Raw genomic sequence first — 23196 nt, 5'->3', positions numbered from 1 at the left:
GGTTGTTGGGGACTCAGAGGGGGCAGGCAGCATGGGGGCAGGGGTCACTGGTAGCAATGCAGCTGTCTTTGGGGATCATGTGTTCTGAGCACAGGTGACATTTTTACAGCACTGTCACTATCCTAACATGTCACAGAATGATTCACATCAAAATGGTAAATGTGACAAATGTTACTGTATGCACTTTATTTCCCTTTCCACATCCAACCTTCTCTCCCATTAAGAAGAGTTCTAGATTCCACTTGAGCAAAAAATTAAAAAAAGAAAAGACAAGTTGCATCTGTTGGAAAGGTCATGCCTGTTGGCCACAGCTCAACTGAGATGGCCCAAGTGCCTTGCCCGAAGCAAACATTGTGAACTTTAGACCTAGAGTCCCCAGAGGAGAAGAAAGACCCCGTCTCTTTGCAGGCTCCAGGCCACTGGCCTCCCTGCCCAGCCCTCCGTGGCACAGTACCACAATAAAAGAGCTGTCTGTGGACACTGTGGCTCCCGGCCCCAGGAGGGCAGCCAGGATGGACGTCCTGCTCACAGGATTTGAGGATCACTTACAGGTTCACCTAAAAGACCACGCCCACAGGGCCCAACATCTTACCAGGTGTGAATGTGGCCCAGGCCCCTCATGCTGACCCGGGGGGAGCAGCTGGAGATGAGCATAGGAGGCCACTGGAAGCAAGATCGGTGCCCAGTGGATCTGATCCTCTCTAGAGATTAAGCATGGCCCGTCAGCCAATCAACTCACCGTAAAATGACCACAGACAGCTGTGCTGGTTTGCAAGCATCAGGAAGGAGAAAGGGTGTTCGGGGACAAAGCCTGGTCAAGTTCTCCAATCACTGAGATGGCAGGAAGACTTCTGGAACAACGGCTGTTACAGAAAGGTCGTGTCTTTTCTCACCCCAACATCAAGAGCCAAGGTTTATCTGCCTTCCCAGTTTGTGCAGAAATTGAGCCCTCAGCTCCCGAAACCCTCTGACTGATACCATCTTTGAGGTGATATTCTGACCCTGTCATGACCCACTGCCCTTCCTATGGACTTGGCCTCTCCACTTACATCACTGCAATCCAGCTGGGCCAGCTTCCTGTCCTCCCAAGAGCCTCTGTATTCTCAGAAGACATAGGCTCAATCCAATGAGCCATAATCCCATTCCCAAAATCTTGGGATTTCACACTTACCAGAGGTTTCACAAGGTAATAAAAATGATGGAATATATACTATTACAAAATCTCTCCGGCGAGGACCCAGGGCAGTGCTTTTATCTGTCACCTCTACCAAGTAGGGGATCTAAAGACTATAGCTTCATGCAGGCTAGGACAGGTTTTGCTCCCAAATCGTCTCGGCAGCAAATGCACCAAACCAATGACAATAAGGCTTTTTGAAATTTGGATTGTAGAAAAGAGCTTGAATTTAGGTATGTACACTGTGTAGGAGAGAACCAGGGAGTGGGCATTGTGGTTAGGCTGCAGTTTGGGAAGCCCACACTCTCCACAGTGCAACGCCCATCAGAGTCGCAACTGCTCTGCTCCCAATGCAGTTTCCTGTTACTGCATCCTGGAGGCAGCAGGTGATGTTTTAAGTACTTGGACTCCTGCCACCCACGTGAGAGACCCAGATGCAGCCCTGGCTTCTTGGCTTCAGCCTGACATACCCCTGGCTGTTGTGAGTATTGGAGAACAATCCAGAAGATGAAAGATCTATCTCTCCCTCTTTCCCTTCCAAGTACATGAAAAACACTTATAAAAGAGAGAATCAGGCCCTAGCAGCTAAAGTTCTTGCCTTGCATGCGCTGGAATCCCATATGATCTAATCCTGATGCCCCGCTTCCCATCCAGCTCCCTGCTAGTGACCTGGGAAAGCAGTCTAGGATGGCCCAAAGCCTTGGGATCCTGCACCCACGTGCAAAACCAGGAAGAGGCTCCAGGCTCCTTGCTTCGGATCGGCTCAGCCTCAGCCATTGCGGCTGCTTGGGGAGTGAATCATCAGATGGAGCATCTTCCTCTCTGTCTCTCCTCCTCTCTGTATATCTGACTTTGCAATAAAAATAAATAAATCTTTAAAAAGAGAGAGAGAATCAAATGAGCCAAAGCGTAGCTGAGAGAAGGAAAAGCACCTGCAGCAGCTCCTTCTGCCCCATCCGCATTCCCCACCCTCTCTCTTCCACTCTCCCTTCCCTTTCTATCACCTGTTGTTGGAGCCTAGCTCCCTAGCTGTGTCCTTGAGGCCAGACAGTCCTAGAAGGTGGCCTTGGCTAGGTGAGTGCAGAAAGAGCAAGCTCCAAAGGGTGCCTTGACTCAGGATTCTGTGCTGTGGATCAGTCCAGGCCAGCTCCACGCTGTCTGCAGGGAAGCAGTATCTTCCCATCAGACCACGGAGAAGCTCGGCAAAGCAGGGGTCTCTGAACTCACTGTTGCTGCCTGCCAGCCTGCAAGATGCGCTTCGAACTGCTCTATTTTGACACATCATCATGGCCATTTAACTTGCACTTTGAGTCGCATTTCTCTGCGTCTGAAACTGTGACTGCAGAGCTGGTCTGCACGGATCCTGGGTGTGTAAGGGCACCTGAGCCTCTGTTCCGCTCTCCGCTGAGGTTTCCCTGTGGCCATGCAAGGGAGTCGCATGCCCCACCTGGCTCTGCAAGGTGGGAGGCCTAGAAGGAAACAAAGTTAGTTATTGCAGGAGCAAGGAAGCCTCTGCCTGTCCAGGTGGGCAGTTACCTGATCAAAGAAGAGCCAAAGCAAGGAGCCGAGCCCACAACCAGGATCCTACAGATCTGAAAATACAGACTTCTGACTGCTACCAGGCTGGGCTGGTCACACGCCTCTTGTGAGTATAGTAATCTCAGCCTCCCATAGAGGGGCTGGTTTGTGTCCCGGCTGCTCCACTTTGGATTCAGCTCCTTGCTAATGGCCTGAATAGGCCGCAGAAGATGGTCTAAGTCCTTGGTATCCTGCCTGCATGTGGAAGGCCTGGAGGAAGCTCTTGCTTCCTGGCTTCAGATCAGCCCAAGAAAGGGAACCAGCAGATAAAAGATCTCTGTCTCTCCTTCTCTCTGTAACTCTTTCAAATAACAAAATAAATAATTTTTAAAAGGCTAGAGAACACACACACACACACACACACACACACACACACACACCCCTCTCAGCCCGTGCCAGCCAAGCGAGGCCAAAGCCGGCGGCTCCAAGGCTTGGATGTTGCGAGCCAGCGCCGCGAGGTGGCAGTAAAATCCCGCCAATGGCTCAGACTGCGCGCGGTCGTCCGCGCACTCTGCCTGCCTATTTGGGACCGCACATCAGTAGCCCGGGGGTCGCGGGCGGCAGGCCACAGGGCTCAGGTCCCTGGCCATGCTCACGGGGTCCCTGGAGGAGGAAAAAGAGTCTTCCTTGGGTCTCCAGCTCTGAAAGTCTCCTAAATGGGGTTCTGGAGATTTCCCGTGAGTGTCCGTGCACCGTGCGGCCCCGGTCCCTGCGCTCAGCTGTGTCTCAGTCACGGGACACAGGTGCCTTCTGAGGCCTCCCCGCTGGCTCGCAAGGCTCCGGTGCCGGTGGCCTCCACCCCTCCACAGGTCCTTCCTTCCCCTCACCGCTAGCGCGAGGACCTGAGAGCGGCCTGGAGAATGAGGCGCGCCTGCCCTTGTTCCCAGTGGGTGTCCTGCGCGCCCAACGCTCCCAGGACCGACAGGCGGACCACGCGTGCTGAGACCCACGAGCACTGCATACCTGCCAGGAGCGGGGATGCGACGCAGGGCTGGAAGCATCGCTGGATAAGGATTAAGAAGTTTGGGTATGACCACTCACTGCTCTCCTCTGGGTCAATACATCCGTCCACTGAGATCGCCTAGCTGCCTGGAGATTCCGATTCCCGCTTCCTGGCAAGGAAACACTGCCACCACCAGACACGCCCCTGCGCACCCTCTTCGCATCTGCCTATCCCCAACCACTCAAAGTTCAAACGGATTTCCACACGAAGCCGTCGGGGTCCCAGGGAGCCCGCGCGCAAACCGAGGCTGCGTGGTCCAAGTCGAACTAAGACTCTCCGCGCGTCCTGGGTCCCGAGTGCAGCTCCGACCCCAAGGTTCTGCCCTCCTCTGGTCGCCCCACTACGCCTAAAGCCCCTCTGCGTGCTCTCCCTGGCGCCCCTCGGGGAGCAGGACAGTCTGCGCAATGGAGCTAAGGCAGAAAGGGCCAAGGAGCCCTGGGCAACCCGCGCGAAGCTCCCATTGCTGATAGAGGTGGCTTTCACACTAAGTGCACAAGTATTTCCCCCCTCCCCCACCACCCCATTCCTCCTAGGAGTACTAGGAGCGTCCCCACAACTGCGGAGGGGAAGGGGTCGGAAAGGGACAGTGGACAGACACAGAAATCAGCCCGCTTGGAAGTCCACAGGCCCCCAGCTGGGGTCAGACCTGCTCTTCCTCTTCGCTGGGCTCTGTGGTCACTTCCGCCTGTCCACCGGCATGGCTTCCGTCGGGTTTCCCTGGCCTTCTCCGACCACAGCGCCCGAAGAGCTGACGCCCCACAGTGCCTAGCTCAGCTCCTCAGCCCCCACACCACCCCCAGGACCCAGGCCACCTCATCCCTCCTAACCACTTTACCCAACAGGGCTTCTTGAGAGAAACTTTTCCTGTCCCCTATAGCCCCAGCCACGATGGATGAACGGCGACGCTGCCAACCTCGGGGAGCCCCTGTGCGCCCAGAACGGATGTTTTTGCTCCTAAGGGATGGCTTCATCGCCCTTCCTTCTGGTGTGCACGGAACTTGGGGAACTACGCCCCGTTTGTTGCTGACTCCACCCCCTCAGTTCTCATCCAGTTTAGCACCGCTGGGATTAGGGTGGACCTATCTTTCCTTCCTCATGCCCACAGGCTCCGCTGTAGCCACGGTGACCCGGAGCAGGCTAACGGTCTGGCATCTTGCAGCAAACCCCGCACAACCTGCGCATTGGGCAAAGTCCACCCGAGACGCGCCCACTGGGCCACGCCGGTGCCTCAAATGGAGGCCGCCCCGGGACCGGGGGTGGGGGAGCGGACCGGACCGCAGCCCCGGTTCATCTCGCTGGATGGAGACACAGGAAAGCACGCACTGGACCTCTGACCGGGCGGGGGTCTTGAGTCGCATTGCCAGTTGGGTCAAATGCAGAGGTCTTGCCCGCCCTCGCTGCCTTTCCTAGCCGCCACCGCAACTGCGCACCCAGCGCCCGGAGCGCCTAGAACGCGCTGCTGCCCTGAAGGCCGAGGCTGGCTGGAAGGCGGTGATCGCGTCGCGTCATAGGCTTCGTTGAGCCTGTTTCCCTTCAGCTCAGATACGCGGGATTGAGCGCAGGCCTTGATACCTACGCCCACATCCGTCCAATGTCTGTCTGTCCTCCGTTAGTCCTCCCAGGCCAGCCTGGCATAGTTAGCTGCGGTTGGAAGGCCCCGAGGAGACCATTCCCGCGCGTCTGGGAGTCCCGGGCAAAGGAGGCAGCAGTGCCGGTCCTGGGTTGCAGAGCCAGAGGCGCGCTCGCCCGTAATTAGCATCGTGTTCAGCTCTTAATAGGGCCTTGGTAAGAATTTCTGCTTAATAATGGTGGCAAATTAATTATGATGGTAAATACCCATCTCAAAATGCAGCAAGCCAAAACCAGTGCCAGTCTGGAAAGGCTCCAGGATGCCCCCAGCCACAGGCCCGGCCATCGCCTTGGGCCCTCCTACCCCCGCCCAGCCCTACAGGGATGCGGTGGGGGGAAGACCTCCCCGCGAAAGGACCCGAGCTACAGGCCACCAAGGGCCTGGGAGGCAGGGGCTGCAACCACTGCGCTTCCTAGCGGCTAGAAAGAAGATAGTACAAGCCGGAGACGGAGGGACAATGGCGCGTGGACGCGCAGCGCAGGACAGACTGCGGAGCGGGGAGCGGGGACCTAGGGGTGCACACCTGCGATCGCGTCCGCCAGCCCCCCCCCCCACACACACACCTCAGGACGCGCTCCCCACATCTCTGCACCTTGCCAAGGCCCTTCAGAGCCCTCCACTTAAGTTCCTGGACCGCACACACTTTTCTTGCCCTTCTCCCCTCCTTACCCCGAAAAGATCTGAGAAGCTCTCAACGCGACCCTTGTCCTAGACCCCGTTTTCCCCCACGGGGGACGAGCACAGCCTGGATGCTTGCCTCCGGGCCTGCGGCTTCTCCGTGGTACCCGGCCACCCAGAGCGTCTCATGGCTGGGCTGGCCGAGAACTGCGCGTGATATTGCAGAGTGGGCCCCCGGGGAGGAGATGGACGTGAACTGCCTGCTATGTCCCCTTTATGCACACTCCATGCAGCCCCCTGCTGTCGGTGGGCTTAGCCGAGTGTAGAGTGAGTGTTGAGCTCCGGGGAAGGCCCTCTGGCTTTGCAGAAAGTCTGGATGAAAAAGCCAGCCCTTACTTGTAAAAAGTGAGGTCGCGGTCTTCGTAGTTGTAGTGCGGTTCTGGAGCTTACACTTGAGCTTATGGCCTGGCATTTTACAGCAGGGGAGAAAAAGGGGTGCACGGGTGTGTGTGTGTGTGTGTGTGTGTGTGTGTGTGTGTGTACGCGAGCTCAGAAGGATGCATCTCTGAGAGTGTGAGTGCCAGGGGAGAGAGGGCTTTAAGTGCAGGGAAGGGCGGGTGGCCTGCGAAGGTGGGTGTCTCCTCCCTACACCCTGGGCCTTCCCCTCCCCGAGGGAGTTGGGCACCTTGGAGGCCTCCAGCTGCCTGGCACGCATGCAATGCTCGCTTCATTTCCCAGGTCCAGTGTTTCCCTGGGTGCCTTCTTGGGAGACCCAGTTGCTACAGGCACCCTTTCCCAGTCAGGCTTACACTCTTCACACACACACACACACACACACACCTGGCAAACAACTACTACCCCCTCCCACCCATTTGATCTCTCATCCTTCCTGCTCCCATATCTTCTTCCCCTCTCCTTTCCAGTTCACAACACCTCCCCTCTCTGCTCATGCTTCCTCCCTGCTGGATCATCTCTCTCCCTCGCCCGTATCCCTCCATTGCAGGACAACACATCTTGGGGTGTTTAGGTGCCCACTATGGCCTGAAGGCCTCTGCCCTCCTGCCTACTCCCAAGGGTCTCTCTGAAAATGTCAATGTAATTCACGCCCTTGCTTGGGGCTCTCTGTGTGTGTACGCAGGCACGCACACGTGTGTCCTGGGGATGGGTGGCCTGAGTGTCTACAGCCAGGCTGTGTGCTCTGGGTGACATTTTCTGTAATGTTCTGGGCTGGGCTCATGGTGTGTAGATGTTCCTGTCTTGGTGAAGACACAGTGGCTATGTCCTCCCCCAACTTGCTTCTCTGCCATGCCCTGCCTTTCTGGTGTGCGAACTTTGAGAGGAGCCCCTGCCAGGCACTCAAGGTTCCCTGGGGCAGCTCTTTTTCATACAGATGTGTGTTCAGGGCTACTTGAGCTTGGGTAACTAACTCTGTGGGGGGCAGGGGCTGTGGGTTGGACATGCTTTGGGCAGGTTCATGTGTCTTGGAAAGTGTGTTTGGTGAAGACGGATGAGAAGTTCCGTGTGTGTGTGTGTGTGTGTGTGCATGTGTGTAGCAGTGCAGCCAGGAAAAGCAGATCCTGAAGATCTATGGGTCCAGGGCCAGCCTGCCTAGACCTTATGATTGGGGTGAGGGTGTCTATGATGCCAGTGGGTATATGTGTGTGTGTGTGTGTGTGTGTGTGTGTGGCATAGCCTCTGTTTGCCTGACTGTGCCTGTCCCCTCCCAGACGAGCCCCACCCGGCCAGGCAGAGCTCAATCAGTCACTGCATGAATACACTCGAATGGAAAGTTGTGCTCAGCTGACCGGAGAAATCGGAGCCGGGCTAGTCCTGCTCCCCTCCTCCAGGCTCTCCCGCCCCCACCCTCCCTCCAGTCCGACGCCCGCCCAGACAGCACACTGGGGCGGGGAGCTCCGCTCAGCTGGGGCCGGAAAGGCCAGGAAGGTGGGAAGCGGGAACAGGGAGTGGGGGCTGAGAGTGAGAACCCGGCGGGGGGGGGGGGGCGTCTGACACCGGCTGGGGCAATTCGGCCTACTCTGGGGTCTGGGTCTGGGGTCAGAGGAGGAGGAGCGGAGAGGGAGGAGGTGAGGGAAAGCCCCGGAGGAGGCGGCAGCCGGTGCTCCAGGTGATGGCCACACAAAGGCCTCGGCAGGGACCTAGAGGCCACGGAGGAAGAGGAGACTGGGGAGCTGGAGGAGAGGCTGGGACCTCGGGCCTAGGACGGTGTGTGCTCTGCTGACCTGGGCGGGGTACTGAGTCCGCAAAGTGCCAGGCTGTCCCCTGCTGCTTTCAGAGGAAGCTTGGATGGTGGAGGGCTGCAGGTACGCAAAGGCAGGCCAGGCTGGGCTTATCCCCACTCCGCTCCCTGCAGCCCCTCGCCCCCCCCCCGCCCCCCGCCTCCGCCCCATACCTAACATTAGGCCAGCCCATGCTAGTTTCACTGCTTGGAGGCCGGACTGGCCGGGCTCCGGGGGCCTCTAGCCCCACCATTGATCGGCGTCCCCGCCCTGCGCCGTGGCAGCTTCCGGGTCATTTCATTTTAATCAATTGTGCGTCTCGCCGGGGATAATCAACTGTGCTGGCACTGGGCAGGCGGTTCCGCAGTTTACCACGAGGACAAACAGAGAGGTGGCGCGCAGGGGGGGCTCCGTCCGGGCCGGCCCGGGGCAGGGAAGAAGGGTTTTCGGAGGAGGAGGGCGGGGCTGAGTGGGCACGCCGGAATGGAGTAGAGTGGCCTCTTTCCTGAAGCTGGAGGGTTGCAAGGCTTGCCCACTCGGACACACGTTTTCTCCGTTGCACATCCCATCTAGCCCATTCAGATTTCCGATGTAAATCATGGGTTGCCGCAGTTTTCCTGGGAGAAAGGCAGGCCCGAAAGGAATAGGGCCAAATTGGCCGGTACTCCCCAAACCCCTCAGATCCAGGCTTACAAGACGCCTCAACTCGCTGGGAAGTTGGGCGTCAGAGCTCACAGGCTGCGGCCCTGGGGAATTTAAGTGTGGTGCGCGCAGGGCAGCTTTGCATACGGTGAGCCAAGCGTGGTCCGCAGGAGAGGAAGGAGTCAAACGCCGGCTGCTGCTGGAGTGGCTGTGACTTGAGCCAGGTACATGTGGGAGCACACCTTCCCCAGGCCCTGGCATCACCCGCACCGCTCCCAAGATGCTGGACTGCGCCAGGAGTCTCCTGGGCTGGTCCTGGCACTCTGCTCCCTGGGACTCCTGGGGCGGGGGGTGGGGGGGAGCCCACGGCCTTGACCGTGGCTCTAAAGGAAGGAGAGTGGGCAGGGGGTGGAAAAAGGCCAGATCTGGCCCGGAAGGGGACTTTCCCCTCACTCTGCTGTTAAAAGGGGCAGAGGCCAAATCTTCCCTCCCATGCCCAGGGTTGAGCAGGGAAAACCAAGAGAGCCCAATTCTCCTCTGCCTTCTAGTCAATGAATCCTCTGGGTCTTGCAGGGCTTGAAGACCAGCCCTGTGATCTGTCAGAAAGGGAATCCACCCAGGCCCACACCAGAATGAGGCCCCAAGACCCACATCCACTGCACAGAAAGATGCTGAACCCACAGGGTGCTGTGGTACCCCAATGCACCTTGCAGAACTGGCCATGGGTACACTGCCCGGGCCACATACATTACCTATACTAGGCAATATACTGAAAACATACATGGCACTCGCTGGTACCAAATTAATCTCCCCTCGCTTTCAACTCCCCCCACACCCATTTGTACTGGATGAACTGACTGAAGCCTCAGCATTAAGAGTTACACACATACACACCCACCCACAGTAAGCACACGTATCTCTCCCACAGGGACCATGCAAGTGAGGTCAGAAGGGGCAGAGAATTCAGTGTTAGTATTTGTGCAGAGCTGGGTGGAGACATCACCTAAACCTAAGTGATGGAGAGCAACATAGAGCGGCATCGTCCAGTAGTGCCCTGGCTGAAGGCTGCTGTCCACTCTGGTCCCATCTTCTGCAGTGGGGGAGTGGGCACCAGGCACCCCAAACCTGCCTTCTCCACCAGCGATGTTGAGAAAGGTACCAGTTCCTAGGTGTCCCTTGCCCAGGGTCCATCAACAGTTAGCCCTCTCCTGCCATCCTTCATCTCCCATGAACTGGCCAAAATGGATTCACCCAGATTCCATGGAGGTAGCCTCTTTGGATTTAGAGGCCAAGGCTCTAAGCAAGTGGACATGACTGGGAATATTCAACAGAGCCTCTCCTCCCAGGTCAGAGGCTCCAGCTGGGCACAGCACACACAGCACCTCCCCTAAACTCTGATTCTGCCAGGAATGAGCCAGCTCCAGGGATGCTCACCCAGGGCCAGGAGCACAGGGAGAGATTCTGCCATGCCATCTCTGGGTCCAGGTATGTCCAGGCCACCACCCTGCCCAGCCCTAGCCCACAGGAACCCCTGGTGCTGCTGGGTTGGCGACAAAAGGAAATCTCAGAGGTCAAAATTAGTTTGGAAACCAGTGCAAAATTTCAGGCACCTTTCTCCCTAATCCTCCCAACTCTGGAAATTGGACTTTCAAGTGAATGCAAATTTTCTGAAATTACTTCTTTGGCTCTTTCGTAGGCACAGGCCAGCCCTGGTCCACATTGGTGAAGGTGCCTCCAGCAGCCCATCCCCGTTGGGGAGGCCTGGGGCCAGGGGAAACTTAGAGAGTAAGAGGTGGCAATCTCTCTCTCTCTTTTTATTTTCCTCCCAGCTTTCATTTAAAAGTATAGAACAACTGCAAAATGTTAGGGGGCTCAAGGGACTCCGGCTGATCCCCAAAGCTGGGAAACAATATCAGGGAAGTGAAGAAGAAGCCAACAGCCAGTGAGAGGCTCACCCAGGAGCAGCCAGGAGGACAGGCGGCCACTGTCCACCCGGAGTGCAGGCCCTCCACCTCTGCAAACCACCTGCTTTCCCCCTCCCTTGCTCTGCCCATCCTCTGCCCCAGTCACAGTTACCGCTCCCTCCCCGCAGAAGGAAGAAGACAGCCCCTGTGAGACCTTGTTGGTCTCCCCCTCCTCTTAAACAACAACAGCAATAACAATGGAGAGATGTCCAATACTTGGCCAAACACCCACCAGGGCTGTGGCAGGCTATGGGTCCCAGACCCCGGGCATGCAGCGGCCCTGCCGGTAGTCCCCTCCCCACAGTGCCTTTGCTTTTCCCTGAAGGGCCTCTGTTCAGCTTCCCACCCAAGCCCCAGCCTGGGAAGGCTGTCTGAAGCACCCATGCCGCCGCTAAGCCAGCCTGGAAACCCAGGCCAGGCTTGCTGCTCCTCCAAGGCTGAGGTCCAGAGAGGAACAAAAAACACCAGTCAGTGGGAGTGATAAGAAAATGGAGAATACTGTATTTGCTTTAGAAAGTTTTTACATATAGATAAACACGCAGTTAAGATAACAGTAAAAGCGCCCTACGGGGGAGCGAGAGATACCTCCAGGGCAGCTAAGAAATACTTGAAAGAGCTTTTGCATAAGAATACTACGTTCTCACTCTCCCGCTTTCGCTAGCCACAGGGTCTCCCTTCCCCACCCAGCGTGTCCTGGGCTTTGCCCAGGCTGCCAAACTGAGCCTAGGACCCCAGTGGGAGGGGGAACGCCCGAAAGGAGAGGGGCAGGTGAGCCTGGGAGGGAGGAAGAAGAAGGGAGAAAAGAGAAAGCAAGAGAAAAGGGAGAGGAGAAAAAGCAATATCATATACAGGCAATTTCTACACATATATTACAAACTGGGAAAATGACCGATCATTAAGATATACATAATTCATATAAAATTTTGAAATAAAAATAAAAATCTGTTACAGTCATAACTATTCTTTTTCCACATTTATAACCAGTACCCACACAGGCAGTGACAGAGTGGAGAGAAAAAGGTGCTTAGGAAGAAAATGATTGTCTGCTGAACAAAAAACAGAGTGCATCGTGTTGGACCGATACTTGGACTTAAAAACAGGAAAGAGACAGAAAGGAAAAGAGAGAGAGCAACAAAAGGCGTGAAACATTTGCTATTTCCCTCTCAAAGAGTTCTCTTTTTTTTTTGTCTTTCTTTTAAAAACAAATTCAGAACCAACGGAGTAGGCAGGTTTTGTCTTTTTTTTTTTTTTTGTCTGTGTTACTTTGTCGTTTTGTCGCCTTTTCAGTGTGGCGGTGGTGGTTGGTTTTTGTATAGTCGGACTCTTTTTAAACCGTTTTAAACTAGAGAGAATATTTTCCCAGATACAAATAAATCGTCATGCAAGTGGGGTGCCAGGTCCGTGGGAACCGAAAGGAGAGGCCGTGCTTGTCCCAGGAAGGATACAATTGTCACCTCTTTTTTTTTTTTTTTTAATGTTTTCTGCCCGCAACATCAGCCTTGGTGACCGTCTGTGGGCGTCGCGGTAGCTCGTGTAGATCGTGGCCGGGGTCGCTCGACAGTTTGTAGTTAATTACTTATTTTCCTCGGTTTGTGTGTATATTTTTTGGCCGGGGCGGGAGTGTGTGGACGTATGTACGGGTATGGTTGTGTATCCTGATTTCGGCTCATTCTAGGGATGGAGGAGGAGGAGGAGGAGGAAGAGGAGGGGAGGAGAAGGGGGAGGAGGGGAGGGAGGGGGAGGGCGGCCTTGGTATCATACATCGCATTCCGAGTCGCTGGAGGTTACCGAGAGGATCGAGGTGCCGGTGTCCGCTCGCTCCGTCAGGCTGGACACGCTGGTGGTCGGGCTGGCCGCCGTGGACGGCGACTCTGCCGAGCCGTGCGTGGGACAGCCGGGCTCGGCCAGCGAGCGCATGCCGCTTGGTCCTATGGCCTGGTGCTGCAGCCTGCAGAGAGAGACAGCCGCGCCCGGCCTGACGCTCGGCCCGCCGCCGCCGCGCTCACCGACCACCCCCGGCCCGCGCGCCTCGCCGCCTTCCCCGACTCCCTTCTCACCATTCATCTTGCCCACTCGCGCCCATAGTTCCCGCCGCTCAGCCTCCCCAACCCGTGTCCCGGTGTTCGGCTGCTTCCCGTGGCTTCCGGGATGCGGGGTGGGCCTCTGCCGACAGGCAGCACCGGAGCCGGGCCGCCGGTGAGGCCTGGGCGCGCAGCGAAAAGGCGCAGAGCCCCAGTGCGGCCGAAGTTGGATGTGGGCTGGGGATGGACCAGGCGGCCTTTCTCCGCAGGCTCTGGGGGGGGGGGTCTCCTGGTTAAGGTCGCTGCCTGCAGGGTAATCGGATTCCCACAGGGCCTCCTGCCCCTGCTCCAGCAAACCCAGAGAGGTACGGGTTTCTTGCCCCACCGCTTTCTCCCACACAGGCTCTGCTCCCTGGATCCCTCCTGGGAGGAAGCAGGGGAAGATCCGGACCAAGGGCCAGGCCAGGGCACCAAGGGGAAAGAGGAGGGGGAGAGAAAAGGGTGCTGGCGATGGCTGGAGGGAGAGGGGCACGAAGCAGGATCCCTGTAGGATCCACACCGGCCGTCTAAACCCAGTGTCCGTGGTTCTGACTCCAGGAGGTTTTGCCCGGCTCTGGGCACTCCCCTCCTTGGGCGAAAAGTGAACTCCATAGGCAGGGCCCAGAGTGTCACCCGTCCAGACCTAAGACACTAAAACCCAACCCACTCCAGAAACTACATACTCCCAGCTACCCACAGCTGTCAGTGGCCAAGCCTGCTGGGGCAGAGCAGGTCGGGGAGAAGTCCTGGCTGGGGAAGACACAAGTTCCAAAACGCTGGGGTGGATGACCCCACTTCCTCCCTGCCTTGTCCCTCTCCTCCCCACTTCCTTTTCTCCCTGTTGTCCTCAAGCCCTATCCTATGATGACTTTGCGACTTTGTGGCAAACTCACCCACAGCAAGGTGGCTCCTGACCACCAACCCAATTCAGCTGCCAGGGTGTTTCTTGGATGGTGTGGGGCACGTGCACACACACAGGTACAGTGGGCCTCTCCATTGCCGCCTGACTCTCCTGCTAGGGGGGGTCAGGCCACGCACAGGTTGAGGCCTGCTGCGGTGGTCTCCTCAGGCCTTTCCCTTTGTGACAAGGCCCCAGTTTCACTTTGCTGTCCCTGAGGTTTGTGGAGTCCCTTTTTTTTCCCCCCCAGCACAGGGAAACAACAATCGGATGGCAAGTAGTACTCTCTTTCCATCTCCTGGCCTGGAGAGTGCCCGTTGGGGCCGGGATTGAGGAGGGCCAGGGTGCAGCGGAGGATCCCAGACACCGGGGACCCCTGGAGGGCGGGGACTGAGGCCACTGGGGACCGCCTGCGCCCACATAACAGTCTCCCACTCCCACAGCCAGGAGCATCCCCACAGCCCGCCTCCACATCCAGGAGCCCAGGGTACATAGAAACTTTCTGCAAGTGTCCGGGCAGCAGCGGCTCTTCCGGCGCCCGACGCCGATGCCTAAAAGGTCCCGCTCGCCCCATCCCACTCCTGTTTGGACCCTGGCTCCTTTCCCTACCTCTATCCCTTCACACCCCAACCCCCGGCCCGGAGGCTGTGGCCAGGCCGCGGACCCCGCCAACTGACCTGTTCTTGGCCGCCGCGGCGCGGTCACGCTGCCTCCGGTTCTTAAACCAGTTTCCTACTTGTGTGGGAGTGAGGCCGGTGGCCTGCGCCAGTTCGCGTTTCTTGCTGGGGTTGGGGTAGGGGTCCTGCAGGTACCACTCCCGCAGCAGGCTCCGAGTCCGCTCCTTGAAGCAGTGCGTCTTCTGCTCGCCATCCCAGATGGTGCGCGGCAGCGGGAACTTCTTGCGCACGCGGTACTTGTCCACGGGGCCGAGTGGGCGGCCGCGCAGCTTCTCGGCCTCCTGGTAGTGCGCCTCGAGCCACATGGCCTGCAGCTTGCCGTGCGACTCCTTGGTGAACTTGTGGTTCTCCAGGATGTGGTAGAGGTCGCGGAAGTTGCCGGTGTGGAAGGCGACCACGGCGCGCGCGCGCAGGATCGACTCGTGTTTGTTGATGGCCTCGCACGCCCCGGGGGCCACGGGCAGCGACCAGAGGAAGCGGCCCAGCCGCTCGATGTCGCCCGTCTCCTCCAGCGTCTCGCAGACGCTGGCCACCTGCTCCGGCGAGAAGTTGAGGGTGGGCAGCTGGAACATGGACAACTCTTCCGGGGGGGCCCTGGAGCCGCCGCCGCTGCCGCCTGCTCCGCCAGCACCGCCGCCTCCCGCACGGTTCCCGCCGCCGCTGCCGCTGCCGCCGCCGCCGCCGCCCGCACCGCCGCCGCCGCCGCCCGCACCGTTCCCGCCGCCGCTCCTCGCCAGAAGTAGGGAGCAGTGGTGAGAATCGGCGAAGTTTGGCAACAAGAAGTGGGAGGAATAGAGGTCTAGGGGGGAGCGAAATACCATGGACTGACCTGAGAGGAGAGGAGAAAATTCAGGGAGAGGAAGAGAGAGGGGAGGAAGAGGAGGAGAGGGGCGAAGAGGACCAGGAGGAGGGAGAGGAGAGGGGGGAGGAGGAGAAGGGAAGGAGGGGGGAGCAGGAGGAGGAGGAGGGGGAGGAGGAAGGACGTAAGGGACACCCACACCCCACACACATCCACACACACACACACCCGCGCAGCCACATAGAGAGGGAGGAAGGAGAGCGGGCCCGGTGCGCGCGCGCAGAGCACCCGAGACAGGGAGAGGGAGAGGCAGAGGGGGAGAGAGAGGGAGAGAGAGAGAGCCAACCACCGCCGAGTCAAGATTCAGCGATTCCACAGCAATCGCCCTAATGACAACAGCCTCATAATATCTCCCCTAAATCCACAGTGAGTGCAGCATTGAAACATTTTGTTTCGCTTTTCTATTGGTCTGCGGAGTGTCGTTGTGGCGTTGCCACGGCAACCACTGCCAATCACTGTCAGCCCTGCCAATCAATACCGAGAACGTAAGGACGGTTTTACCACTTAGCCAGAGTGAGGGGGAGGGGGAGAGGAGGGAAAGAGGGAAGGAGGGAAAAAGGAGGAAAGAGAATTAAAAAAAAAATCTTTGCAACTCCTAATTCCCCCCTCCCCCCCATTTCTCTCTCTGGCTCTTCTTCCTTCTCTCTTTCCTCTCCCTTTTTCCCCAAAGAAGCTGATTCGGAAATTCCAAAAGCCTTGGGCACAGAATACTTAAATGGGATGGGACGTTAGGTGGAAGATTTTCTTCCCAGGCCAGTGCCCCCCCACCCCCCAGGCCTCCCCAAAGCCTGCGGGCTGCTGGGCCAGGAGAGGCCGGGAGCCGGGGGAGCCAGACGGGCTTGGATGCGATGCACACGTCGGGCTGACCCCTTCTGCTATGTGAACACTAATAGTAGCCAGGAAGAAAGAGATGAGGTCATGGGACCCACTGTGAACCAACCTCTTGAGCCTCAGCACCAGCCAAGGCTTCAGGATTCGAGGGGACATGGGGGACGAGGGCGGCGCTGGGCCCAGGCCCGGGGTGTAGGGCCTGGGCAGACGGTGATGCCAGTGGACTGCTTCTCTTCTCTGCTCTGCCTCAGGACCACTGCCCCCCACAGGGCTCTATTTTAAAATAGGAAACAGCCGGCCACTTCTTCCCATCTCAAACACCAGAGGCAGTCTTTGTCCTCCCCCCTCCCATCACTTTTCCCCCACCCCAGACTCTAGCCTCCACCCAGACGAGTTGGGCAGGATCCAAGGGAGAGCCCCACTGGACCCCCGTGGAATCGTGCAGAGATGTCCACTGTGTGTCCTCCACCCACGGCTCTGGGCCTGCCTCCCAAGACCAGAAGAAAGCTCAAACTTTGGAGAACACCCCAGGAAGCAAATAAGTCTCTTGCATTCGAATTGTAAATGATAATAATAATGTCTGATTGTGTTAGGACCAGTAACCTCCTGGCCCTCAGGACAGGCCCACTGAGGGCCTCCCTCCCTCTGGCCGGGTGTGAGTATTTGTTCTTAGGTAGGCTGCTTTTTAAGAAGAGGTAATCAGTATCTTGAGCCGGCCTCCCTTTGTGAAGCTTCTGTAACTATGGAAGTGTGATTTACGCAGATTTGTCGGGTCAGAGCCGTCTTTCCCGGCGCACTCTGTATATTTAGACAGGACTTGGTTTGGTGTTAAAAAGTGTATATGTTGAATGGATTCACACACCCTAGCCAACAATGCCCACATTGTCGGCCCGTGTACCACGCGTATTGAAACGCAGCCCCCAGACTTCAACTAATCTGCCCTCAATAAAGCTGAAATAATTATCCTAAGCTGCCTTTCCAGAAGAAAAATCATTGAGGAATTCAAAACTTTTTTTTTTTAAGATCTTTTCTGCATTCCGATGCAGATCTGGGGGCGCGGCGCCGGGTCCAGCTACTTTTGGCGATCTCAAAGAGGGAGCAGAGAAAGAGACTGAGAATTAAAACGGGAAAACTAAGGAAGCTGAGACTGAGAGTGTCCCATCTCCTAAAATCACAGCTGAGGCCCTGCTTGGGCCTCGACCCCGGGGTGCCAGGCCTCCGATGGCCGAGGCCGACAGGCGCAAGGCGCCGCGGGCCTGGCGAGCGGCCCAGCTCGCTCACTCCGCCTCGCTGCAATGGAGGCGGGTGGTGGCGGAGAGCGGGTCCGGGGCAACTCAAGGCTTCCCTAGAGTGGAGCCCGGCCAGCTCCCATCCCAGGGGTCTCTCCCCTAGCCCACATTTTCCTCCCGAGCCCGAGTTCTTTTGCACTCAGCCGGGAAGCTCTAGGCAGCCGTTGCCTTCGGGCCCAGAAAGAGCCCCAAGGTTGGGACACAAAAACAGACACTTCATCTTTTCTTCCCCATCCTTTTCTCTCCTAGGGGGAGGGCGAGAGGGGGAGGGGCAGCAAGAGGAAGCGGGTGGGGGGGAGGAAGGAATGAAAAGGGGGAGGGGAGTGGGTATTGTGTCGCGTGTGGGGGGAGAATTCCTACGGGTGGGTTTCCGAATATTGTGTTCAACTTTTTGAAAGCAGCTCGTGACCCCGAAACTGCATCCCCACCCCACCCCCCGGAGCCGGGGACCCAGGCGCCGGGCGGGCGGGTGAACCCAAACAGTCCCCTCCCCGTCCCCGCAACCCCCGCCTCCGGGAGGGGGAGACCTGGCCTCTCCCCACCGCTGCCGCTGCCGGAGGGAGGCTGGGCAGGTGCCGCGGGCTCGGCCCGTAGCGCTGAAATCGAAAACCGCCTTCAAGCGAGAATTGAGGCCGGCGCGATTAACATTCTGCTCGGCGGCATCGCTGCGCTCCAGCTTCCGCCTGGGCGCCCGCGGACCGGCCGCATCCCTCCTGCTCCGGCGGCGGCTGCGGCTCCCGAGTGCCAAGCCTGGCGGAGGGCGGCGGCAAGACGCGCAGCTTTGTGCGCCGGGAGCCGGCCGGGCGCTCCGGGGCGGGCGGCTGTCCGCGCCTCCCCGCGGAGCCGAGCACCGCGCCGCCCACCCAGTCGCAGCCACTCGGCCCTGCCGCCGCCAGCGCCTCTGGGTTTTGGCCCGAAGTCTCACGCCCGCCGCTTAGGAGCCCGTAAGTTGAGTCCCCAGGGCTGGGCTGGGAGGTGGGGCGGCCTGTCCACGGCGAGGCTGGCCGCACCGGCTGCTGGAGAGGCTGGGAGCGCAGGCTGAGCATCCTCTATCGCTCTGGCTCTCGTTCTAGGGGTGGTGAGTGTGTTTCGAGTAGCCAGGGAAGCTGCAGTTCTCCGTCTAATGTCAAGGAGGAGCAGAGCGGGACCTCGGGTTCCAAAGCCCAAGTCACCTTGCTCGCTCGTTTGGGCCTAAGCCGTGGGCAGCGCCAGAACCAGAAATGAAGCCTGCAGGACTCCAGACGGGAGGGTGACGCACGGAATGCGCCGGTACTCCGGCTAGGCCAGCGGGGAACAGGTCAACCTGCAGGGCCTCTAGGTGCCTTCAGTGCCCTCTGGCCGCTCAAGACTCCAGGCATCTGAGACTTGGCGCCCGTTCAGGCCGAGGTCACCTGTGTAAAACAAAATTGCCGCCATTGTCTCAGCTTCAAATAGGAAAAGACAGCGTGCGGGCCAGACGCGCGTTCGTTTGGACTGCGAGACGAGCCCACGGACCAGCACCTCCGGGGCGTTTACTGATGGATGTCGGCCCCAACTCCAACACCAGAGGTGCCGGAGGCAATCGCACTCTTCGCGCTTGAAGGGAAAGCAAAGGGGCCTGCAGGCCTCCCTCCGGAGGCAAGGATACGGCCTAGCTTCGCTCCAGACGCCACGGGCCTGGGCGACCCAGGAAGGTTCATCTTGGGGCAACGCCCCTTCCGGCTCTCTGGACGTGCGGAGGCGTGGGCTGGCCCCGTGGCCCGCAGTCCCGGCCTCCCCGCAAGCTGCAGACTGCGGCGCTTGGCGCGGACGGCCAGGGAGGGCGCCGGGGAGCGCAGCCTGCAGGCCGGCAGGCTACGAAGCCCTTCAAGGACCCCGATTACTTTCCTTTGAAAAACAACTGCTCCCTCTCTGCGCCCCCCGCCCCCTGCCTTCGCCTCCGGGGACCCGCGCTCCAAGCAGTTGTCGTTTCGGACAGTAAACATAGCTCAGTTGCCTCAACTTTCTCCGCGCATAAAAGTTCCTGGCGTGCGGGGGAAATTTGAATATTTGATCAGCTCCTTTGAGTGACCCTCATTAGCCTGGCGCCCTGCTAGGGCCCCGGCGTTCCAAGAAAGCTGCTGTGCCCGGCATTTGTACGCCTTGTTAGCGCCGCTTAATGAAGCCGCCCCGACGGCTCAAAGGCGACCTCGGGGGGCCGAGAGTGCGCACCTCTCGGCACCCTGCTCTGCCTAATGAGCCCCACCGCCCCCCACATCCTCAAATAAGAGAAAAAGTTTGGCTCTAGCTGGGACTACGGCACTTCCTACTGCCAGGCCCAGGAGGTTAGGCACAAACCCCAGAGTAGTGTTGGCTATAGCGATCCAGTCGGAGACCTGGGAGGGTGCGAGCTGCGCGCTGGCTGGCGGCTGGGGAGGAGTGGCTTTTGCGGATTCAGGATCTCGCCCGCCCGGGGAGCCAAGGCCAGGGTCTCCCAGGAGGACCAATTGTAAATCAATTAGTAACCCCAGTTCCTCCAAAGGTGCATCTGGGCTGCTGTTGAAACGGCTTAGGGTCCTTGCCCAAGGGAGGTCGGTGTGTCAGCCATTTCCCTCCCCAAGTTCCTCTGGTCTCCTTCTGACCTGGAGACCACTTAGTTTTCTCCAACAACCCATCTTTGATAACCAAAACGGGAGTGCTGCAATCTAAGAAGGAAGGAGCAGGCTCAGCTGCCCAAACCACCATGGCCCCCACTCTCCACAGAGTCCAAAGGGTCAAAAGTGACAATGGGGGGCAGCAAGGAGTGCAGTGTGTCTCATGCTGGTCAGCATGGCTCTGGCTCCCACTTCAGCCAGGCTGCCAGTCCTGGGGAGGCCTCAAGAAAGTGCACGGGGCAGCCTGGCCCTGTGCCTACAGTAAGTGGCTCCCTGAGTCTGATCTAATACAGACCCCAAACCAAAGCAACGCTCTCTCTACTTCCCTGCTTCTTGGGAGGGCAGGTGACCAGTAAACAGGAGAACCAACAGTGGAAGTTGTGCTTCAGCCTTCAGAAAGCACAGACTTCCCTCTCTGTCCCCTGCTACTCCTTTCCCTGGGCAGCTGGACTTGAGTGTCCCCTCCCACTGCCTCTGTGCACCTGCAACTATGGGTCCCCCAAGAGTTAGATTGGGAGGGATGAATGCACTGGGCTTGGGGAGCTGGGAAGCCGGCTACTCCCAAAGACACACTCAAGTTCTTCTGGGCCATCTTCCCTTACCCATGCTCACAAGCCCTGGGACACACAGTTGGCCAGATCATCTAGTAACCTCAGAACCACATCTTAGAGTGCCCAGATCTAGGAAGGAGTGGAACGAGCCAGCCTATGGATGTCTACCAAAGGGCCAGGTCGGCCTCGAAGGGGGGGCCCTCTGTGCCCATCTGGTCTGCTCGCTTCCCCTTCTCCTAGCAGACATCTTGCCTGCCCCACTAGCCATGCCCCGGGATCACTTCTGATCTGGCGCACAAGGCCACGTCCAGGCAAAGGGCAAAGACAGAGGTGGGGAAATGAAGGTGGCCGCTGCTGGAGAGAAAGGGGTACCTGGGGCTGGAAGCTGAACTCACCCTGCTGCCGAGGCCAGGCCCACCGACTGCTCAAGGGAGGAGGGGAGGGAGGAGGCTGGTGGTCTGCAGGTGCTGGTGGGGCAGCAGGGATTTCAGGCATGGGGGGCTAGAACCAGAGGAGAGGGGTGGGGAGGCTGGAGTGGGGGGGGTCTGAGAAGGGTGTGTATGGGGTGGGGAGGTGTATGCAGCTTTTTAAGAGCCACTCGGATGGCTGGCTGGAGAGGCATGGGGCCAGGTGCTGGTAATGCAATGACCCCCGAAGGGGATTTAGTGGGAAGGGAGCCATCCAGCCCTGGGGGGCTTTGTCCTCGGACACCCGGAGAGGCTGCGGCACAAGAATAAGGAGCTGCCGCGGCATGAAAGACCAGGCAGAACTACGGCGCTGCTGCTCTTGACTTCTGAGCAGGGCTTAGAAAGCCTATCCGGGTTACAGAGCTGCCAGTCTGGACCCTGAGCACCGAGTCTGTGGTCTCTGAAGCCAGGGCCACCAAGAGAGGAGGCGTGGGGTGAGGTGGGTACTGGGTGGTGAGAGAGGTGGCCATTTAAGTCGTGTGGACCTTAGCACAGAGCTGGGAGCCTGACCCATCCCGTGGGACGAGGGTCAGAGAAAACAATTTCCTCTTGTCCCAACTTTGGTTTTTGTTTTGTGTGTCCACCTCGCGCGCAGCTCTGGAGCCAGCAACCTCGAATGGATTCTCAACAGGTGGCTGGGTAAGTCGGTTCAGAGAAATCCGGTTGCTCTGTCAGCCCCTCCCCGACCCCTTTCCCTCCCTCCTCCCTCTGCGGGCCGGTTAAGGTGATGATGGTAGGGTTGGCGGAAGGCGCCCTGCCCCTAAGGTTCTTCGGCCTTCGGGTTCCAGCCCAGTGAGGCTGGCAGGCGGCGTCCATCAAGTCCCACCCGGTACCCCCACCTGCCGCCTCGGTCCGAGCACTCTCTCTTAAGCCCCTTGATGTGGGCCTTGGCGGCCTGAGAAGGGAGTGGGGAGGGGAGCGCCACAGCACCCCCAAAGCGAAGCCGGCAGGTAGGGGCACGGGGACCCGGTGGGCGGGCGCTCTTTGTGTAGAGGTTGACGGCGGAAACCGAACTATTCATCCTCTTTTATGAGCCCAAGGATCCGGTCCGAGGGAGCCCGCGCCAGCGGTACAATAGCCCGCAGAAGAGCATCTCAGTAGCTAGGGGTAGGGGTGAGATGGCTGGGCGGGGGAGGGGGTGGCGAGAGGTGGAGGGGGCATGAAGAGGGGGAGGGGAAGCCTAGAAAGGCAAAGGCGAGGAATCCGAGACGTCCGAGTGAAAAGTCGGAAAATGTCCCCCGAGCGCGCCACAAACCGGCGCGCGCTCGCGGGCGCACAGCCTCCCGCTGCCCTCCCCCCTCATCCTCTCGCTGTCTCGCTCTTCCACGCGCACTCACACCCATTCCACTCGGTGAGCCCACGCACGCGGCTCCTGGCAGTGTGGGGTCGCAGGCCCTGCCACCCACTCCAAGCGCGGAGTTGACTGCCTCCCCCGCACCCCTTATCCCGCCTGCCAAGAGCCCTCCCGCCCCGCCACCCGCGCCCCAACTAGCGGAGCCGGGAGGCCTCCTGGGACTGGGGTACAGGGAGGATCTTACCTGCGGAAAGGTAAGGGAAGCCGGGAGCGTGTAGCAGCGGCGGATAAATATTCATTAGGAAGAGTAAGTCTCTCTCCTCAGAACCGGCGCGGTGCGCTCTCTCGCTCCTCTCTCAGTCCCTCCCGCCCTCTGTCCTCTAGCGAGGCTTTCTCTCCCTCTCGCTCTGCTCTCCTCCTCCCCCCGCCCCCCTTCCTGCGAAATGCCGGGTGGATCCCCGTCTGGCTAACCTGTTGGGAAGCCTCTGCCGCAGGCAGAGCCTTCACAGCTAGCTGCTTTAGCTCTTGGGGCGCGCGTTCCCCCTTCTCTCCCCTCCCTCCTTGGGCCCAGCCCCTCACCCCCTCCTAAATTACTACATCATTAGCTTTATTTTCCCTGTGATGGGGGGCAAACAATGCCGCCCGACCCACCTCCCCAGAGCTGCATGAAAAGCCAGCACTCTCGAAACAACCCCCTGCTTCATCTCTACCCCATCCTCCCTCACCAGTCCCCTCATTCCCATCCAGCCTGATTTTTTCCTTCCTTTTCTGCATCTCTGCATCCATCCAGTACTAACCCAACTCACCATCCC

At 58.7% G+C, this 23196-nt stretch overlaps 1 protein-coding gene across 1 annotated transcript; it reads right to left on the bottom strand.

Moving 5' to 3' along the window:
- Positions 1-12443: 12443 nt before the first annotated feature.
- SIX3 (SIX homeobox 3) lies at positions 12444-22692 on the bottom strand. The gene is made up of 3 exons (XM_040993997.1): positions 22629-22692; positions 14482-15310; positions 12444-12794 (listed from the first exon to the last, which is right to left on the bottom strand). Exons 1-3 carry the CDS (start codon positions 22681-22683, stop codon positions 12602-12604), a joined length of 1077 nt encoding a protein of 358 aa, XP_040849931.1. The 5' UTR covers positions 22684-22692; the 3' UTR covers positions 12444-12601.
- Positions 22693-23196: the final 504 nt, after the last annotated feature.

Source organism: Ochotona curzoniae, unplaced genomic scaffold (genome assembly GCF_017591425.1).
Source record: "Ochotona curzoniae isolate NIBS_2020 unplaced genomic scaffold, NIBS_Ocur_1.0 contig_883, whole genome shotgun sequence".
Classification (NCBI taxonomy): domain Eukaryota; kingdom Metazoa; phylum Chordata; class Mammalia; order Lagomorpha; family Ochotonidae; genus Ochotona; species Ochotona curzoniae.
The sequence above is the reverse complement of the archived record's forward strand: the minus strand, read 5'-3'. Positions and strand labels throughout refer to the sequence as shown.